The 17,979-nt window shown below is 39.5% G+C and overlaps 1 protein-coding gene across 3 annotated transcripts in view; it reads right to left on the bottom strand.

Moving 5' to 3' along the window:
• Window positions 1–17,979, bottom strand: part of rbm27 (RNA binding motif protein 27) — a 152,205-nt gene that overhangs the window by 117,903 nt on the left and 16,323 nt on the right. For all 3 annotated transcript variants that reach the window (XR_009645550.1, XM_060837360.1, XM_060837361.1), the window contains exons 2-5: window positions 16,045–16,163; window positions 11,098–11,234; window positions 8,387–8,481; window positions 6,797–7,011 (exon numbers count right to left, since the gene is read on the bottom strand). Coding sequence is in view for 2 of the 3 variants with exons in the window: in XM_060837360.1 (XP_060693343.1) it covers window positions 6,797–7,011; window positions 8,387–8,481; window positions 11,098–11,234; window positions 16,045–16,163 (566 nt within the window). In the remaining variant the exon portion in view is untranslated. The remainder of the gene's footprint in view (window positions 1–6,796; window positions 7,012–8,386; window positions 8,482–11,097; window positions 11,235–16,044; window positions 16,164–17,979) is intronic.

The raw sequence follows: 17,979 nt of genomic DNA, 5'->3' as shown, positions 1-17,979 counted from the left end.
AGCACAGATGATAGACATTCATCCAGGGTGAAGCACATACAACCATTAACATAAATGGTAGAAAAATTCATGAACTTGATCCAAATGGTACTTTGGTATAAAGAATTTAAGAGGTGACAAGTAAAGTCAGCACAGGTGAATTAGGTGAAAGTACAGAAACTGATAAAATCTTAACCAGAAAAGATGCATGATCCACTGAATCTTTCTATGTGCTATCTAAGCAGTGACAAGTGATATGTTTATACCCAAGATACTTGCTCTACTCTGTCCAGAAGATGTCCAACTACTTTTCAGCCATGTTATATTCTACAATAATTCTAAAACCAACCATTGATTTAACAAAATAATCGAACGATCTGCCCAAATTTTCGCCTCTCCAACTTCCCAAATCAATATGCAGTACTCCTAAATATTGCTCAATATTCTTTAGCCTTACAATTTGGATGGCTCCAACCCCTTGTCCGTCAATTTTCTCTTATAACAACGGTTCCAGCTGAATCAATTCCCATAAGAAAGTTTTACTCTCTACATCACTATCTGCTGTGAGGGCTCTTCTTTACATCATTTGTAGGTGCAGACTGATCAATGGTAAGATATCCTTTAATTTATACTATTTCTTAATTTGCACCCAAACATCCTAGGCACTTTCAACAGGAACTACAGAAGTTTCATTTCATGTTCAATTCCTTTCTTGATACATCTCAGTCAATATTTCCCTGATCAATAATATAATTTCACTCTTATTACGTATCTTTGATTACAACTTCATAACCAACTGTATTAAAGTGCACCTACAAACCGCCTGGTTACATAGTTCTAAAACTTGTTCCCACCGTCTATCATATGAGCCAAACTAGTTGTGTGTTCACATTCGTGTTCCCAAATCCTTCCATCATTTGACACCCTTGTTGACTCTTCAAGCCCACAATCCTTCAAAATTTCTGCTATCCTCCAATTCTGCACTCTGTCTTGCACTTGCCTGATTTAGTCACTCCATCTTTGATTGCACGTCTTCACTGTCACAGCATGTGTCTCTGGCAATTGCACACTTTTTCAGACCGGCTATGTAAAATTGAAGAATACTGAACAACCAAATAGAATCCCACAACTCCATTTAACACAGCCTTCCACCGAGAACATTCGATATTCTATAGCTCAGACAAAACTCAAACCATGCCAGCAAATTGGCATCTGTTAGTCATAGAGCCATATGGCACAGAAACAGACCCTTTGGTCCAACCAATCTACACCAAACATAATGCCAAACTAAACCAGTGCTACTTGCCTGTGCTTGCCCCAAACCTCTCCAAATATTTCTTATTCAAATATTTATCTAAATGTCCTTTAAAATTGAAACTGTACCCATATCCACAACATTTTCTGGAGTTCATTCCATACAGTAATCACTCTCTGTAAAAAAAAATCCCCCATATCTTTTTAAATCTTCTCAGCTTAAACCTACATCCCCGAGTCTTGAAATTTCCCCACCCTCGGGAAAAGACAGCAGCCATTCACATTATCTATACCCCACATGATTTTATAAATCTCTACGGTCACTCCTCAGCCTCTACACACCAGTGAAAAAAAAAGTCCCAGTGTATTCAGCCTCTCCTTATAACACAAACCCTCCATTCCTGGCAACATCCTGATAAACCACTTCTGAATCTTATCTAGCTTAATTATATTCTTTCTGTAACAGGGCAACCAGAAGTGGACATAGGAGAGGCCTCACCAACATCTTGCACAATCTCAATCTACCATCTCAACCACTATAATCCAATGTCTGAGCAATGAAGGCAGGCATGTTAAATGCCTTTTTAACCACCTAATAAGTGGCACAAACTTCAAAGAATCATGTACCTGAACCCCAAGGTCCTACTTTAAATTGTATAAGTCCCACCTTTGTTTGTTTTACCAAAATGCAATATTTTGCATTTATCTAAATTAAACTCCATCGGCCAGACTTCAGCTAACTGATCCAACTGATCAAGAACTCCTTGTAATCACAGATAATCCTCTTCACTGTCCACTATATCACTGATTTTGTGTCATCCAGAAACTTATTAACTGTGCCTTCTATATTCTCATTTGATCATTGCATCATCATGTTGTGGTGTTCCAGACTGATTTAACCACTAGTTTTTAAGATCAGAGTGGTGCTGGAAAAGCACTGCAGGTCAAGCTGCATCTGAGGAACAGGAAAATCGACGTTTCGGGTAAAAGCCCTTCATCAGGAATAGAGGCAGGAAACCTCCAGGGTGGGAGGATAAACGGGAGCAGGGGGGGGGGGCTGGGGAGAAGGTAACAAAGAGTACAATAGGTGAATGGGGGCGGGAATGGAAGTGATACGTCAGAGGGGATGGTGGAGCGGAGGTTGGGAAGGGAGATTGGCAGATAGGACAGGTCATGAGGATAGTGCTGAGCTGGAAGGTTGGAACTGGGGTAAGGTGGGGGAGGGGAAATGAGGAAACTGGTGAAGTCCACATTGATGCCCTGGGGTTGAAGTGTTCCGAGGCAGAAGAGGAGACGTTCTTCCTCCAGGCGTCGGGTGGTGAGGGAGCGGTGGTGGAGGGGGCCCAGGACCTGCATGTCCTTGGCAGAGTGGGAGGGAGAGCTGAAATGTTGGGCCAATAATTTTTAGGGCCTGAGCACCATCTTCCATGTCCTTACCCCAAACTCTATGTCTTGTCGTTACATGGGCGGGTAAAACAACTATTCCATTATCAGCTAGTACCAGTCTAAATCAGCAGCTATTCATTCCTCCAGACTGACATTACCCATTCATTTGCCTGCCCAACAATTGTTCTGGCTCTCTGGGCTTCATAACCACCTATCATTTACTCCTGCGAGTGCTCCTTCTTAAAAAAAAGTTTCTAAACTTCAGCTGAAACCTACTGCATTAACTAGTGACTTCAGAATTCGAGGAGGATATAAAAAGTTATACTTGCCAGTAAACAATCGACATCCAAAGATTTCTGAATGTCTCAGATTCATTGTTTGAAACGATTTATTGAGCTGGCAAGTTACAACTCTTATTTTCTTTTCAATTTATTCATAACCGTGTCTGTCTGAGAGTGAGTGGGGTTATACAGCAATAGAGAAGTACAGTACGGAAACAGACCCTTTGGTCCAATTCGTCCATGCCAACCAAATAGCCTAAATTAATCATGCCCCATTTACCAGCATTTGGCCCATATCCCTTAAAAACCCTTCCTATTCATATACCCATCCAGATGCCTTTTAACTACTGTAATTTACCAGCCTCCACCACTTTCTCTGGCAACTCATTCCATACATGCACCACCTTCTACATGAAAATGTTGTCCCTGAGGTCCCTTTTAAATCTTTCCCCTCTCACCTTCAACCTATGCCCTTTCATTTTGGTTTCCACTACCTTGGGAAAAAGACCTTGACTATTCACTCTATCCATGCCCCTCATGGTTTTAAAAACCTCTGTAAGATCATCCTTCCACTCCAAAGATAATAGCTCCAGACTATTCAGCCTTTCCCTGTAGCTCAAAACCTCCGACCCTGGCAATATCCTTGTAAATATTTTCTGAACCCTTTTTAAGTTTCACAACATCTTTCCTATTGCAGCAGATCAGAATTAAATGCAGTATTCCAAAAGTGATCTAATTGATGTCCTGTACAGGCACATGACTTCCCAACTCAATGCACTGACCAATAAAGGCAAGCGTACCCAATGCCTTCTTGACTATCCTGTCTACCTCTGACTCAACTTTCAAGTAACTATGAACCATGATCAAAGAAGATTGGGCTTAGACGTTAGGTAGTAATTGCTGTTTATCTGTGTTCTTCTGAAGTACATTATTCATGATAAAGTGTTCATTTTTGTTTACGGTTTAAACTTGATGCCTGTTATTCATAAAATCTGATGGAGGAGCAACTGAGCAATTTTGAAGGTTACTGAAAGCTTTACTTTCACTGTGTGCGATAGTAGGGCTGATTTCATTTGGCTTGCTATCTGTGTATTTGAACAACAGCAAATGATCTGGGGAATACACCAGCTTTCTTCAGATGAGATGAAAGGAAAAAAAAACTTTTCAACGGTCCAGCAGCTTCTGACCAAGCAATTGACCCACAAGCTTTTCAGCTAATTAGGTATGAATCTCTCAGTTGTTGGCAGGCAGAAGGCTCTTGCCATCGACAATCAGTCAACTATTCTACATACCAATTGAGTACTTGTGGCCAGCCGAATCATCCTTTGCACACACCCTTTGGATCCAGCCCATCTATAGTGCTTCTCTCACTGTTTCAACAAGCATCTTTGTAAATAGCACGAATAACGTGTGCCAGTGACTTACTTTTACAAAGTAATCCCTTCAACAATACCTGGATTTTAAAATTTCATGTCAGTTCTCAGTCAAAAATACTGAAAAAAAAGGGCTTGCTGCCTTTTCAGTTACTTATGGCGATATATTTCCACGAGGCTGTAAATTTTCTTGAAAAGAAAGGACATTTATTACATAAAAGAAGAAATAAAAACCAAGCTATCTAGGAATACAATACAATACAATACAATACAATCTTAAAACACACAGAAAAACAAAACTTTCAAGCTGTTGCGCAACACTATCCATTACAGAAATGCAACCCAGAGAGATTAACCGCATCTCAACTCATTTGTATTTACTTAACTGACGTATGACAATACCTTTGCCAGATTTGTCGACATGAACTTTTACACATATCTTTGTCAGCTTCTAAAAACCTGCAGATTTAGGGAGATACTGTCAGAGGGAGAGACTCAGAGAGGGAGTGGCAGAGAGAGTAATACAGCATGGAAACAGGCCGTTTCGTCCAACTCATCTGTGCCAATCAGGTTTCCCAAACTATACTAGTCCCACTTGCCTGCACTTGGTCAATATTCGACTAAACTCTTTCCTAATAATGTACCTGTTCAAATCTATTTTAAATGTTCTAACTGTACTTGCATCTACCACTTCTCAGGCAGTTCATTCCATTTATGAATCACCCTCTGTTGGGAAAAAATGTTGCCCTCCGGTTTAAAACGGATCTTTCTCCTCCCACCTTAAAAGTACGCCCCCTAGTTTAGAACTCCCCCAGCCCAGATAAAAAAACCTTTGCTGTTCACCATATCAATGCCCTTCATGATATTATAAATCTCTCCAAGGCAGAGAGAGAGGATGGCAATCTGTAACTAAGGAAGTGCCACAGGGATGCCATGAAACAAAAACTTGACCGAGGAATGTAACATGTGAAAATGAGGTTAAGCACTTTGGCAGGAAAAGGGGAGCCAAATCGTATTTAAATTAACAAAGACAACAGAACAGAGGGATTTCAGAGTTCTTAATTACAAAAAGCTAGCATCCAGGTTCAGCAGATAATAGAGAAGGCAAGTGGAATGCTGGCCTTCATTTCAAAAAGAATGGTGTAGAAAAGTAGCAAGGTTTTGCTAAAACTATACGTGGCACTAGTCAGACCACAGCTGGCAAACTGTGAACAGTTTTCTGCCCCTTATCTAAGGAGAGATATACTGATTTTGCAGGCAGCATAGGAAAGGTCCACTTGGATGGTATGAAGTATGGAGGGACTTTAGTTGAGTAGGTAGGGTGTCTATTTGCAGTTTAGAAGAATAAGAGGCAACCTTATTGAAGAATGTAAGATTTGTAGGGTGCTCGACAGGGTAGATGCAGTGTTTCCTCTTGTGGAGAAAATCAAAGACCAAAGGCCAAAGAGCATAATCTCAGACTAAAGGAACACACATTTAAGACAAATATTAGAAGGAACTTCTTCTCTCAAAAGGGTAGAGAACGTATGGATTCTTTACCATAGAGACTGTCGACATTAGGGTGAGAGGTATACTCAAGGGGTGATATAATAGGTTTTTAATTAGTAAGTGATTCAAAAAGTTATAGATAAAAGGCAGAAAACTGGAGATGATTATCAGATCAGCCATGATCTCACTGAACAATAGAGCAGATTTGATGGGATGAATAGCCTAATCCTCCCCCTATGTCCAATGGTCTTATGGCTTTCTGACACCTATTGCATTGGGTCGCTTATCAAGAAAGACTCTGATTATAAAAGAAACCTTCATTAAAGTCAACAATACCCAAATGCCACTATTTTGAAATTCAACATTTCACGTGTCACCACTGTATTACCCTAACACGTTCCATCAGCCAGTCTTGCATGACTTAATTCTAAAACTTTCCAGATCTAGAATACTCTCATATCTGCTTTCAAAAACTACCAAAAATGAAAAGGCAAGTTGAATGAACGATGATGTTTAATCTTACCATAATGCATCATTCACTCTATCGCTCCTTCTCCTTTACCAGATGTTTGTGCAAAATGATGGATGAGATGAGGTTTATGGTATAAATTCCAGAGCTTTGGACCTGTGCATCTTAGACCAATATTCTTCAATTAAGTTTTTATTTACCATTCACAGTGCCTCCTATTTTGGCTCTGACTCAATCTTTATCTGATTTTGCTGCTTTGAAGCACTTTGAGATACTTTCCTGAGTAAGAAGGTGCTAACAAAATGCAAATTGATATTGTCACCAATCCAAATGAAGCTCTGTCCAGCACCAAAATGAGGTCAGTCAGAGGGGAGGAAAATCCAGAATTCAATAGACCATATGACTGAATGATTATGTATCAATGTGAAAAGTAACTGAATTACTCACCCCCGTGTTTTTCCCACAGATACTTTTAACTCAAAATGTAACATGTTAAACAAGAAACATCATTTAGAACTGAAGTCAAAAATGTCAAACCTATATGTTTTATAAGCATCCTTACTTACCTCTACTTGTGCTGTTGCTGCGCCCAAGATCTCGAGTCCTGTCTCGACTGCGACTGCGACTTCGACTTGCACTCTTTGTTGGACTATGGCTATAGCTCCTGCCCCTACGGCGATCATACCGCTCTCGATAAAGATCTCTGGGGTGAGGGTGAGGATGAGGATATCTTTCAAAGTCCCTACGTCGTCGTTCTTCACGTTTTTTCTCATCACGAGTTCTGACAAATTGAAAGAACTCATCATACGTGTGTTGCAATAAGGTTAGTCTTTCAGTTTATAGTGAGTAAAAAATCCAATCCAACCTTGCGTTCAACTAAAGCTAATGACATATGGAAAAAGATAATTCTGTGGGCAGAACGTGAGGAAGTCAATCAAAAGTAACAGGGGGAACCTCACAGTTAATAATCTAGGAACTGTCAGTTGAGTCACATCCATATTAACATCAGGACAAAAAGATTACAAGGCTATGTGTTACTGAAAGAGAAACCTAGGTATAATGTTTTCAGTTCATGGGAAACAGTCACCATACTGTGGAAAAAAGAAATTGTTCTCTTCAAATGGCTTTCCCTTAAGTCAGGCTTGGACCAGAGCCAGAGCAAATCAAATAATTAGGACAGTAGATTAAGTTGCATTCAACATTAAAGGATGCACAAGCATTCAGTGTATTGCGAGGCAACATTAGGCTTGAAATGTGTTAAGGGAGAATAATGCTGAATGCAAAATCTCTCAAACAAAATTGTCTCATCTCACTTGAATTACAATCCACTCAGGAAAGCTGGAAGGTGCAGCTATCAGTTTCAGCACAATCCAAAGTTTAGGCCATTCATTATGAAGGTTTAAAAAAAATCTTCTATTTTTCATTACAACAGGATATTCATCTGTCGAGAGTGTAGTGTTGGAAAAGCACAGCAGGTCAGACAGCATCCAAGGAGCAGGAGAATTGACGTTTTGGGCATAAGCCCTTCATCAGGAGATTGTGGGAAAGTGGCGTTGAAATGGCCATCAGCCATGAATGAATGGCAGAGTGGACTTGATGGGCCGAATGTTCTTACTTCCACTCCTATTTCTTATGGTCTTATGCCAGAAATATCGATTCTGCTGTTCCTGGGATGCTGCCTGACCTGCTGTACTTTTCCAGCATCTGCAGTCCTCAGTTTCTCTGTGGAAATTCATCTCCCTAATATCTTAATCCCTTTCATATTATAACATTACAAAAATTAAATCAGAAAAGCACAGAAACCAAAATAACCATTACTTATTTATCATGCTGAATAAGTATGTTGTGCTGCAACATATCAAAACTAATACATATCTATAATTCATGAAAATCCATAGAAACAATCTGCAAGCAGTACCTCTTTGCTGGATAGGGACTTTATGGAAGTATAAATGTGCATTATCTTGGAGATTAAAGCATTCTCCAAGACAAAAATTAAACATTAATCTTTTGTTTATTTGAATACTTCCTCTACATGCAAAAATCAGAAAAATGTACATGACAAATGACATTAATCGTACCTGACAATTATACGTGCATTGAAAACAGATTCAAGCCTGAGTTTTTCAGGAACTATTTTGGGTTAAAGCATTTACCTGGTCTCTATAGGCCCCAGGACTGGTTTGAAAGGACTGTGACCTTTCTTTAGCAAAGATTTTCTGCCATCTTGTTCTTCATCATATAAAGGAACCTGAAGGAGCAGTGAAAAAAATGCTTACTGCAATTTTACATTCAGAAAATTATCAGATGCTAAAAACTAACAGTTCACTTCCAATGGGAATTTATTCATGACACGTTACTGCCAGCCGGGACATTCTACAAGCCTCTCCAGAGGTTGACCTCTCAGCATAGTTGTCACAACTATGCTATCACAACTCACAAATGTTAAGCACAAGACGTGACTACTCTACAAACATTGGAGTTTGTAACTTATTCAAACTTTATATTGTATTATCACCACCTAATCCAACAAAAAAATGAAATTCAAAGATTTTCCGAATATCCACTCCACCCAACCCCCCGACCTCAATTACAGTCAGACAGCACGGAAAGAGACCCTTCGGTCCAACCAGTCCACACCGAACATAATCCCAAACTAAACTAGTCCTACCTGCCTGATCCTGGCCAATATCCCTCCAAACCTTTCCTATGCACATATCTATCCGAATGTCCTTTAAACGTTGTAATTGTGCACATACCCGCCACTTCCTCAGGAAGTTCATTCCACACATGAACCGCCCTCTGTGTAAAAAAAATTGTCTCATGCCTTTTTCAACTCTCTCTCCTCTCAATGTAAAAATGTGCCCCCTACCTAGTCTTCAAATTTGCCTTTCTTTAGGACTCAAACCTTCCATACCCAGCAACATCCTGGTAAATCTCTTCCGATTCCTCTCCAATTTGATAACATCCTTCCTATAACTGGGCAACCTGAACTGGACACTATTCCAGAAGTGGCCTCAATGTCCTGTGCAACCTCAATTTATTTTCCCAAATCTTATATTCAAAGAACTGAGCAATGAAGGCAAGCGTGCTGAATGCCTTTTTAACCACGCTGTCTACAATGTGACACAAACTATATACTGCACCCCTAGGTCCCTCTGTTCTACTACATGACCCAAGGCCCTGCCATTAATTGTATAAGCCCCAACCTTGTTTGTTGAACCAAAATGCAATACTTCGCATTTATCCAGATTGAACTCCATTGGTCATTTTTCAGCCCATTGACTCATTTGATCAAGATTCCTTTGTAATCTTAGAAAACCTTCTTCAATGTCTTCTTTGCCACCAATTTTGGTGTCATCCACAAACTTACTAAACATACCTTCTATACGCTCATGTAAATCATTTATATAAATGATAAACAAGGGCTCAGAACCAGCTTCCAGATGATATCATCTTCACGAGTTCTACCATCAGAAATAATACTAAGAGATACGAAACAAGATTCTACAGATTATTTGCCAAAGAAACAGTGATCCATTGGTGAAAACATTACCCAGATTGTGGTTTAAAGAGAACATTATGTGACTGGAGAGATTGAATTATAAGGAGACGCTGGACAGGCTGGGACTTTTCTTCCATGGAGCTGAGGGGTGCCTTCATAGAGGTTTATAAGAGCACAAGTTGCATAGATGAGGTAAATGGCTAAGGTTTTTTAACTCCGATGTAGGTGAGCCCAAAGCTAGATGACATAGGTTTATGTTGAGAGGGAAGAGATTTAAAAGGGACCTAGGGACAATTATTTCATTCAGAGGGTGGTGTGTATAAGGAATGAGCTGCCAGAGGAATTGGTAGAGGTTAATACAATTACAATATTTAAAAGACATTCATGTAGGCACATGAAAAGGCAAAGGTTTAGAGGGTTATGGGCCAAATGTAGACAAATGGGACTAGTTCAGTTTAGAAAACCTGTTCGGCAGGCACAAGTTAGGCCAACAGGTCTATTTCTGTGCTGTATGACTCAGTGAAATATTTTCTCAAATTTTCAATAAGTTATAAACGGCAAATGGCAACCCTGAAAACTAAAGTTAAACAAAAGCATAACTTTTATTTCAAAACAGAACTGGGACGGGGTGAGTCAGAGTGCTTGGATGACAGGCATTCGAGGAACTCAGCACTAGGAACAAGTGGGATATCCACGGCCCGTGTTATTGATGGAAATAGAGACTGGCCAGCCTTCTGATTGGTTACCAACTTATGGTAGGTGGGCTTTATACCTGCAGGATCCTAAATCCAAGGGAGGATCCATTGTTGGCCAGTTAGATATCTCAGCAGCACTTAAAAGATGTTGGGTCTCCTTCAACAGAAATGTTACCAGACTCCATCGTGAGACCCTTTTGTCTGTATGAAATCCAATGCAAGTTTTCAAATTTGAGTGCTTCCATCATACAGTGAGAGGTTTTGTGGCATGGCCCATCATGTCCATGAAGCCATCAAGCATCCTTCATTTCAAATCACAGCTAAAGCATTAACTCGGTTTCTCGTATAACAGATGCTGCCAGAACAACTAAAGCTTCTTTCACTTGTACCTAATGTGACATCACTGTACATTTTTCCCTATGTAATGGACAGCGGATAATGAAAATCACATGTAGGTTTCTCTCAGATAGTACTATTAGGTTCATCTGCTAATGAAAATGAATGAACCAGAGGGTTTTTATGACTAAACGCATCTTTAATGTGGCATCCCATAAACTCCAATATTTAATAGATTCTTGAAATTGGAATTTATAGTTCAAAACTATATTTACTAGGTTAACCATATCTACTTCAAAGTAAAACTCACAAGTAAACATAAGTAACTCACTTCTTTCTTGTCCTCTCTCTCTTGCCATGTAGGTTGCATGTCCTGCTTTATTGTCGCCTGGACAAGCTGTTCTGGTCGTGGCACGTAGTTCTTAGTGCTTAAAGCATCAAAAAGTTTGTCCACAAATCCAACAGTTTCTGTCAAGACAATGCCAAATGATTAGTTGTGATGCCATGGAAACAATTTGTACATACTTCACACATATAAAACCCTTGGAATTTAGTAACTGAGTGCACCTTGCAACAAACAATAGCAATGCTTTCAGACAGGACTTGGTTATTTATAGAAGATGATCACTTCCAAATCAGCACTACTCAGAACTCTTAAAAACAGTCAAAACTGACTTAGCAAACTCCACTGTCTCACAAGGAACTGAAACAATTTTGCACCCTGTCTAGGTGAGTTTTGTCAGAGTGCTCTGGTTTCCTCCCACAAACCAAAGGTGCGCAGGTAGGGTGGATTGGCCATAATGTTCAGCGATGTGCAGGCTAGGTGGGTTAGCCATGTTAAAAGCTACTGGGGTGGGATTGGGTAGGGGTGTGGATCTAAGTGGAACCCTGTTCGGAAAGTCGGTGTAATGTAAAGATTTTATGGTTCTACGACATATGAACATAATGCTTCTATAACCAGCAACATCAGCATCTCATGAATGAATTTTTAAAAAAAAAGTCAAACACATTTTTAATTAGTAACGGGTTGAAGGGGATGGAAAGCAGGCAGGAAAATGGATTTGAGGCAGAGGTAAGATCATACGTGATTACTGGCAGGCTCAAGGGGCTGAATTGCCTCCTTCTGCTTCTACGTCTTATGTTCTTATTTATGAGACTTATCCAGTTACACCTCATTTTATGAGATACAACTTTCCAAATCACAGTGTCAGAGTTTTTAAACAGAGCAGAAAGAAGCTCTACAGCCCATCCTGATGGCACCAGTCACCAAACATCCATCTATTGTCAGCCAATTTTCAGCACTTGGCCTGTCGATTTACCCTGTAGTCAAGTGTTCATCTCAGTAGTTCTTAAATGTTTTGAAGGTTCTCTCCCCTAACACTCTTTTGGGCAAAGAGTTCTAGGGACCCTCAACCTACTGAGTGAACAAAAACTTTCTTCAAAGCCCCTCTAAATCTCCTGCTCCTTAACTTTAAAGTTGCTCCTGGTTATTAACCTCGCTGAGAGGTAAAGTTTTTCCCTATCTGCCCTGTCTATGACCCTCAGAACTTCATTTACCTCAATCAGATCCCCTTCAGCATTACTTGCTCGAAGGAAAACAACCTCAGCCGATCCAATCTCTATTCACAGTTCAAACACTGCAGCCCAGGCAACATCCTGGTGAATCTCTTCTGGTCTCTCAAGTGTAATCACATCCTTCCTAAAGTGTGGTGACCAGAACTGTGCACATTGTGCCTGCTCTTGCATAGCAAACATTATACAGCTCCATCATAACTTACTTGCTCTTGTATTCAATGCCTTGACCAATCAATACGAATATCCCATATACCTTTTTAACCAGCTGATCTAGTGCCTGCGTAAGTTTCCTCCAGATGCTCCAGTTTCCTCCTACAGTCCAAAGATATGAAGGTAGCTGGACTGGCAATGCTAAGTTTCCCATAATTTCCAGGGATGAGCAGGCTAGGTGGATTAGCCACAGAAAATGCAGGTTTATAGGGATGAAATAGGGAGGTGGGTCTGGGTGGGATGATCTTCAGACCTTCAGTGTGGACTTGATGGGCCAAAAAGGCCTACTTCCACACAGTAGGGATTCTATGATTTGGTCTGTCCTGCTGAATTCAAGGACCTATGGACATACACACCAACGTCACTCTGATCATCTATACTTCATATGGCCCTAACATTCAATGTGCACTTTTTGCCTTGTTCAGGATTACACTAACAATCAGGTAATGCATTGTTGCTGCATCAGCCCAACTGTACCATGCTTTCATCCAAAGATTTCCTCTTCACTATATAATATGCCAACAATTTTCGTGTCATCTGCAATCTTACTGATCACCCCCAAAATCTAGATCATTAGTGCGCACAACGAGTAGCAAGGGATCCACAATTAATTCTGTGGTTCACCACTGGACATAAGCTTCCTGCCAAAAAAAAACCATTCAACAATCACCTGCTGCTTCTTGCCACAAAGCCAATTTTGGATCAAATTTGCCAAATTGTACTTGATCCTGTGGGCTTTTAGCTTTTTAACCAATCTGCCATGCAAGACCTTGTCAAAAACCTTACTAAAGTCCATGTAGGCTTAATTAATTTCAACACCATTCCTGACAAACCGATCATGATCTCAAAAAAACGCAATCAAAATTTGTTAAATATGATCTCCCTCTCAGTCATGATGACCATCCTTGATTAATCCCTGCCTCTCCAACTGGATATGTCTTCTGTTCCTAATAGTTTTTCCGAATAGTTTCCCCACCACAAATAGTCAGCTCACTAACCTGTAGATCACATCACATTAGTTGCCTTCCAGTCCTTGGCACACTTCCTTTGGCCATAGAAAATTTGAAAATTAATGACAAGAGCCCCTGAAGTTCCTCTGTTGACTCTCACACAACCTGGATACTCTCAGCTAAGTCTAGGGATTTATCCACTTTGAAGCCTGTTAAAACCACTGCTATCTCCTCTCTCCTAATGCTAGGAAATGTTATTATAGAAAGACTAATAGTTAAAAGCAACAAGTTCTTGTCAGTTCAGTTATTTCTATTTGACTGCAGTCTGTGGGCACTTCAATAGTACACACAACAGAAAACAGAATTATTGCAACTTATTCACTTCTGAATTTACACAAGGTGACGACATAGTGGGAATATCATTAAACTACTAATCCAAAGAACAAGGCTGATGCCCTGGGGACTAAGGTCGAATCTAGCCTAAAAAACTAGCCTATTAAAGATCATGGAACCATACCTCGTTTGTTGTAAACACCCATCTGGTTGATGAAATCCTGGAGGGGGAAAAAGTCTGCTATCCTAAGCTGGTCTTGCCTAGCTGTGATTCCAGGCCCAAAGTAACGTGTTTCATTCTTAATTGCCCTCTCAAATGCCTGAGCAATTTATGGAGCAGTTCAATATTAGCAAAAAATATTAGTTCAGCCAACAATGGCCACATTATGTGAACGAATATTAAAGAAGGCAGATTCCAGAAGTTGCTCAGAGTTTCCAAAGTGTATGAAGGTGATTATCTATTAATATGAACATTAAAAGCAAGAACAGATCCTCTATTTTAGTAATGTGATTAAGGTATAAATATTGACCAGACTATTACAGGTAACTTTCTTATTCTTCTTCAGATATTGAAATGGCATCTTTTACACATCACCGAAAGAGTGGACAGGATCTCAGATAAACATCTCATACAAAAGGCAATGCCTTGGCTACAGAGTTACATCACTCTCAGTACTACATTGCCATGTCAACCTACTTTTTTGTTTCTTGCTTGAATTGTGGCTTGAATTCACAACTTTCTCACTCAGGAGTGCTATTCACTGAGACACAGCTAACCGCTAAAGTACATTTTACATGCAGAAATGTAAATTTGAATATAAAACAAAAATAATGTTCAGGAAAATGAACTACCAAACAGCTGTACTTTCTTCAACAAAGCAAAGTATATCTTGTTCATTTGCAGGCTTCAAGCTCAATGCCCTGCTGCATGAGTGAACGAGGGAAAGTTCTAGCACATATGTAAACATCAATGTGTAGAAAAACACATCCTTAAAGAAGTAGCATGCTTCATATCACCAATTAAATAAACTGTCATATCTTTTGTTTTTTAGTTAAGGTTGCATTCAAGTGCTTCTCTATTTTAAAGTACTTCTGAAACAGTGCACACTCTGGGACCACTATGCAGTGATCCAAGGCGAACAAAGGAAAACAAGATAGTCCAGTCCTTGGAAGCCAATTAACTTTGACTCCCTACCCGATATTTTCAGGCAAACAATGGTAGACCACAAAACAAACTTGTTATTTTTAGAAAACAAATCTAATTTGCCAAGAGCTGCATCATTATATATATTTAGATTGTAGTCAGCATCTAATCACCTGTCCAATATTCAAGTCGTGTATTTCAAATAAACATACTATTAGATTTTCTCTAACTGGTAGATTTAAAAAGGGAATCCCAATAACAACCATCGTTGCTTTCAGTCATTTTTACAATAATAAAATATTTTCAGCTGGGAGGTCAACAAGTATTGAGTCTTTTTTCATAAAAGACTATCCATTAGACTGCTGCATGATAAATATTAACCATGTACTTGAAATGTCTCTGTTGCTGTATATTCAAGTCCAAAACAAAAAGCGTTGGCGTATACCTACATTTTAAAAGTCATGATACCATAACAAAGAAAGTTATCTTTCCTTCAGGTGCATAATTTGTAAAATTTACATGACAGAGGTTGAAACAGCATTTTCATAATTACAGTCTGGCAAATTAAAAACAAAAAATATTTATTAGCATTAACAATTAGTTAGGTGAGGCCGATACGTTCTGGCAAGAAGATAAACAAAACTGCTTCCCTAATTATTCAATTAGTAAATGTACAGCTAATTGCTTCACTGAATTATACAAATCAAGAAAACGCCATGTTGAAACCATGCTAAGACATAAATTAGTTGATTTGTTTCTCACCAACAGGGGAGACATCACAATTGGCAAAAGCAGGGTATGAGGTGGTGAGGTGAAAAATAATTTTCTCTCTTTTCCATTTGCTGAGAAAATGTATTTCCAAATTAGGCAAAATACCATGAAAAAAAAAACTCAAATTTGATGATCTTTTTCATGTTAATAGTTTATTTAGTGACTACTATCTATACTGCTGTGTGATGAATGTCACTTGCAACAATATTTAAGAGAATCCCAAACATGCATGAGCAACTTCAGAAAAAAAAAGACAAGAAAACTGTCGGGAGAAGAAACAAAACATAATTCTTACCTTTTTGCAGAAATACGTCCAGTTGATCAACACACAAGGCCTTCAGTTCTTTTTCTGGCTTGTCTTTCTTAACTAAAGCCACTACATATTTAGCCAAAGCTGATGGGTCAGCATCACAGCTGAAAAATACAACAATTAGACAAAGAAAATTAAAACAATGCAATCACAAAGGAAAACAAATTAAACCATAAAGAAAAATATCAAACACTAAAATTGACATAACAACAATCTTGATTTTATGGGGTGGGTCTTCAAAATGTGCAAAGGGTTTCCTTTTGTGTAGTGACCATTCCACTAGCAGTTCTTTCTACTGAAAAACACCAGCAACAAGCTAATTCTCAGTCCAAACCTCTATTGCTTTAGCAAATAAATTTAATTTCTATACTGGATCTCCATTGGTAAAAGCTGTTCATTTCACCGTCTCCCAGAAATTCAAGTTACTATTGAATATTTTTCATAATATTAACACACAATTGAGCTATATCACAGATTGTAACCGGTCTCAAAATGTGGCAGCAGCAGAAAAGAAATGTTCATACCCTCCACTTGATCTACATTAACTGAGGGCATCTGGGTTACGTTCTGACCATCTTAAGCATCTTTTAAGTGAGTATAAAAGACAACACTTCAAGTTTGAAGTGAACACGCTAACTTTATTTTATTCTTTGATAGGATGTGAGTCTTACGCTAACGCCAGCATCTGTCACCCATCCTTAACAGCCCTTGATGGTAATGGCTTACTTAGACACTTCAATAGGGATTTTAGAATCAATCATATTACAATGGATTTGAAGTCACATGAAAGAATCATTAGCTAAGGACAGCAGATTTCCCTTCTCAAAAAGGGCTCAGTCAACCAAATGACAGAATTGATGGTAAGTTTAATCACGGTGACCATGAAACTATCAACTGCAGTTTTTTTCTTGAATAGAGATGAATTTATTGTCATGTGTACCAAAGCACAGTCAAAAGCTTTGTCCTGCGAGCAATACAGGCAGATCACATAGTTAAATTGCATAGATAAGTAAATTATAGATAAACAGCAGCAGGCGAATGTTAAGAGTTTGAGAGTCCATTCAGTATTCCAACAACAGAAGGGGAGAAACGATTTCAAAACTGGCTGGTGCATGTGTTCAGGCTTCTGTACCTTTTCCCTGATGGTAGAGGTTGTAGAAAAACATTACCAGGGTGGGATGGTTGTTTGAAAATGCTGGCGGCATTTCCTTGATAGCTGGCCATCTATAGATGGGAGGTTGGCTTTTGTGATTGTCCTAGCCGAGTTCACCACTCTGTAATTGTCTCCGACCTTGAATGGTACAGTTGCCATACCAGGTAATGATACATCCAGACAGAATGGTCTTAATGGCGCACGTATGAAAGGTGGCAAGGGTATTTGCCGTCATGCCAAATTTCCTCAGCTGCCTGAGGAAAAAGAGACATTGTTGGGCCTTTGTAACCAGAACTTCTACAAGAAGAGTCGAAGAAAGCTTGTTGTGGATGACCAATCCCAGGAGCTTTACACTCTCCACTTGTTCCACCTCTGTGCTGTTAATGTACAGGGAGACATGAGTAACATCCCATGTAAAGTCAATAATGAGTTCCTTGGTTTTGCCAGCATTGAGAGCTAGGTTGTTCCCAGTGCACCATTTTTCCAGGTCTTCCACCTCCCATCTGTAGTCTGTCTAGTCGCCCTACGAGATTCGACCGACAATGGTGGTGTCATCAGCAAATTCGTAAATGGCATTATTCTGATGTTTGGTGACGCGGTCATGGGTATAGAGTGAGTACAGTAGGGGGCTGAGTGAGCACCCGTTGGGGGCTTCAGGATGAGTGTTAGTGAGGATAAAATATTGTCCCCAATCTTCACTGATTGAGGCCTGTGGGTCAGGAAACTAAGGATCCAGTTGCAGAGAGTGGGACTGAGTCCAAGATCAC

Source organism: Hemiscyllium ocellatum, chromosome 16 (assembly GCF_020745735.1).
Source record: "Hemiscyllium ocellatum isolate sHemOce1 chromosome 16, sHemOce1.pat.X.cur, whole genome shotgun sequence".
NCBI classification, from domain to species: Eukaryota; Metazoa; Chordata; class Chondrichthyes; order Orectolobiformes; family Hemiscylliidae; genus Hemiscyllium; species Hemiscyllium ocellatum.
This window is presented reverse-complemented; position numbering and strand designations above follow the sequence as displayed.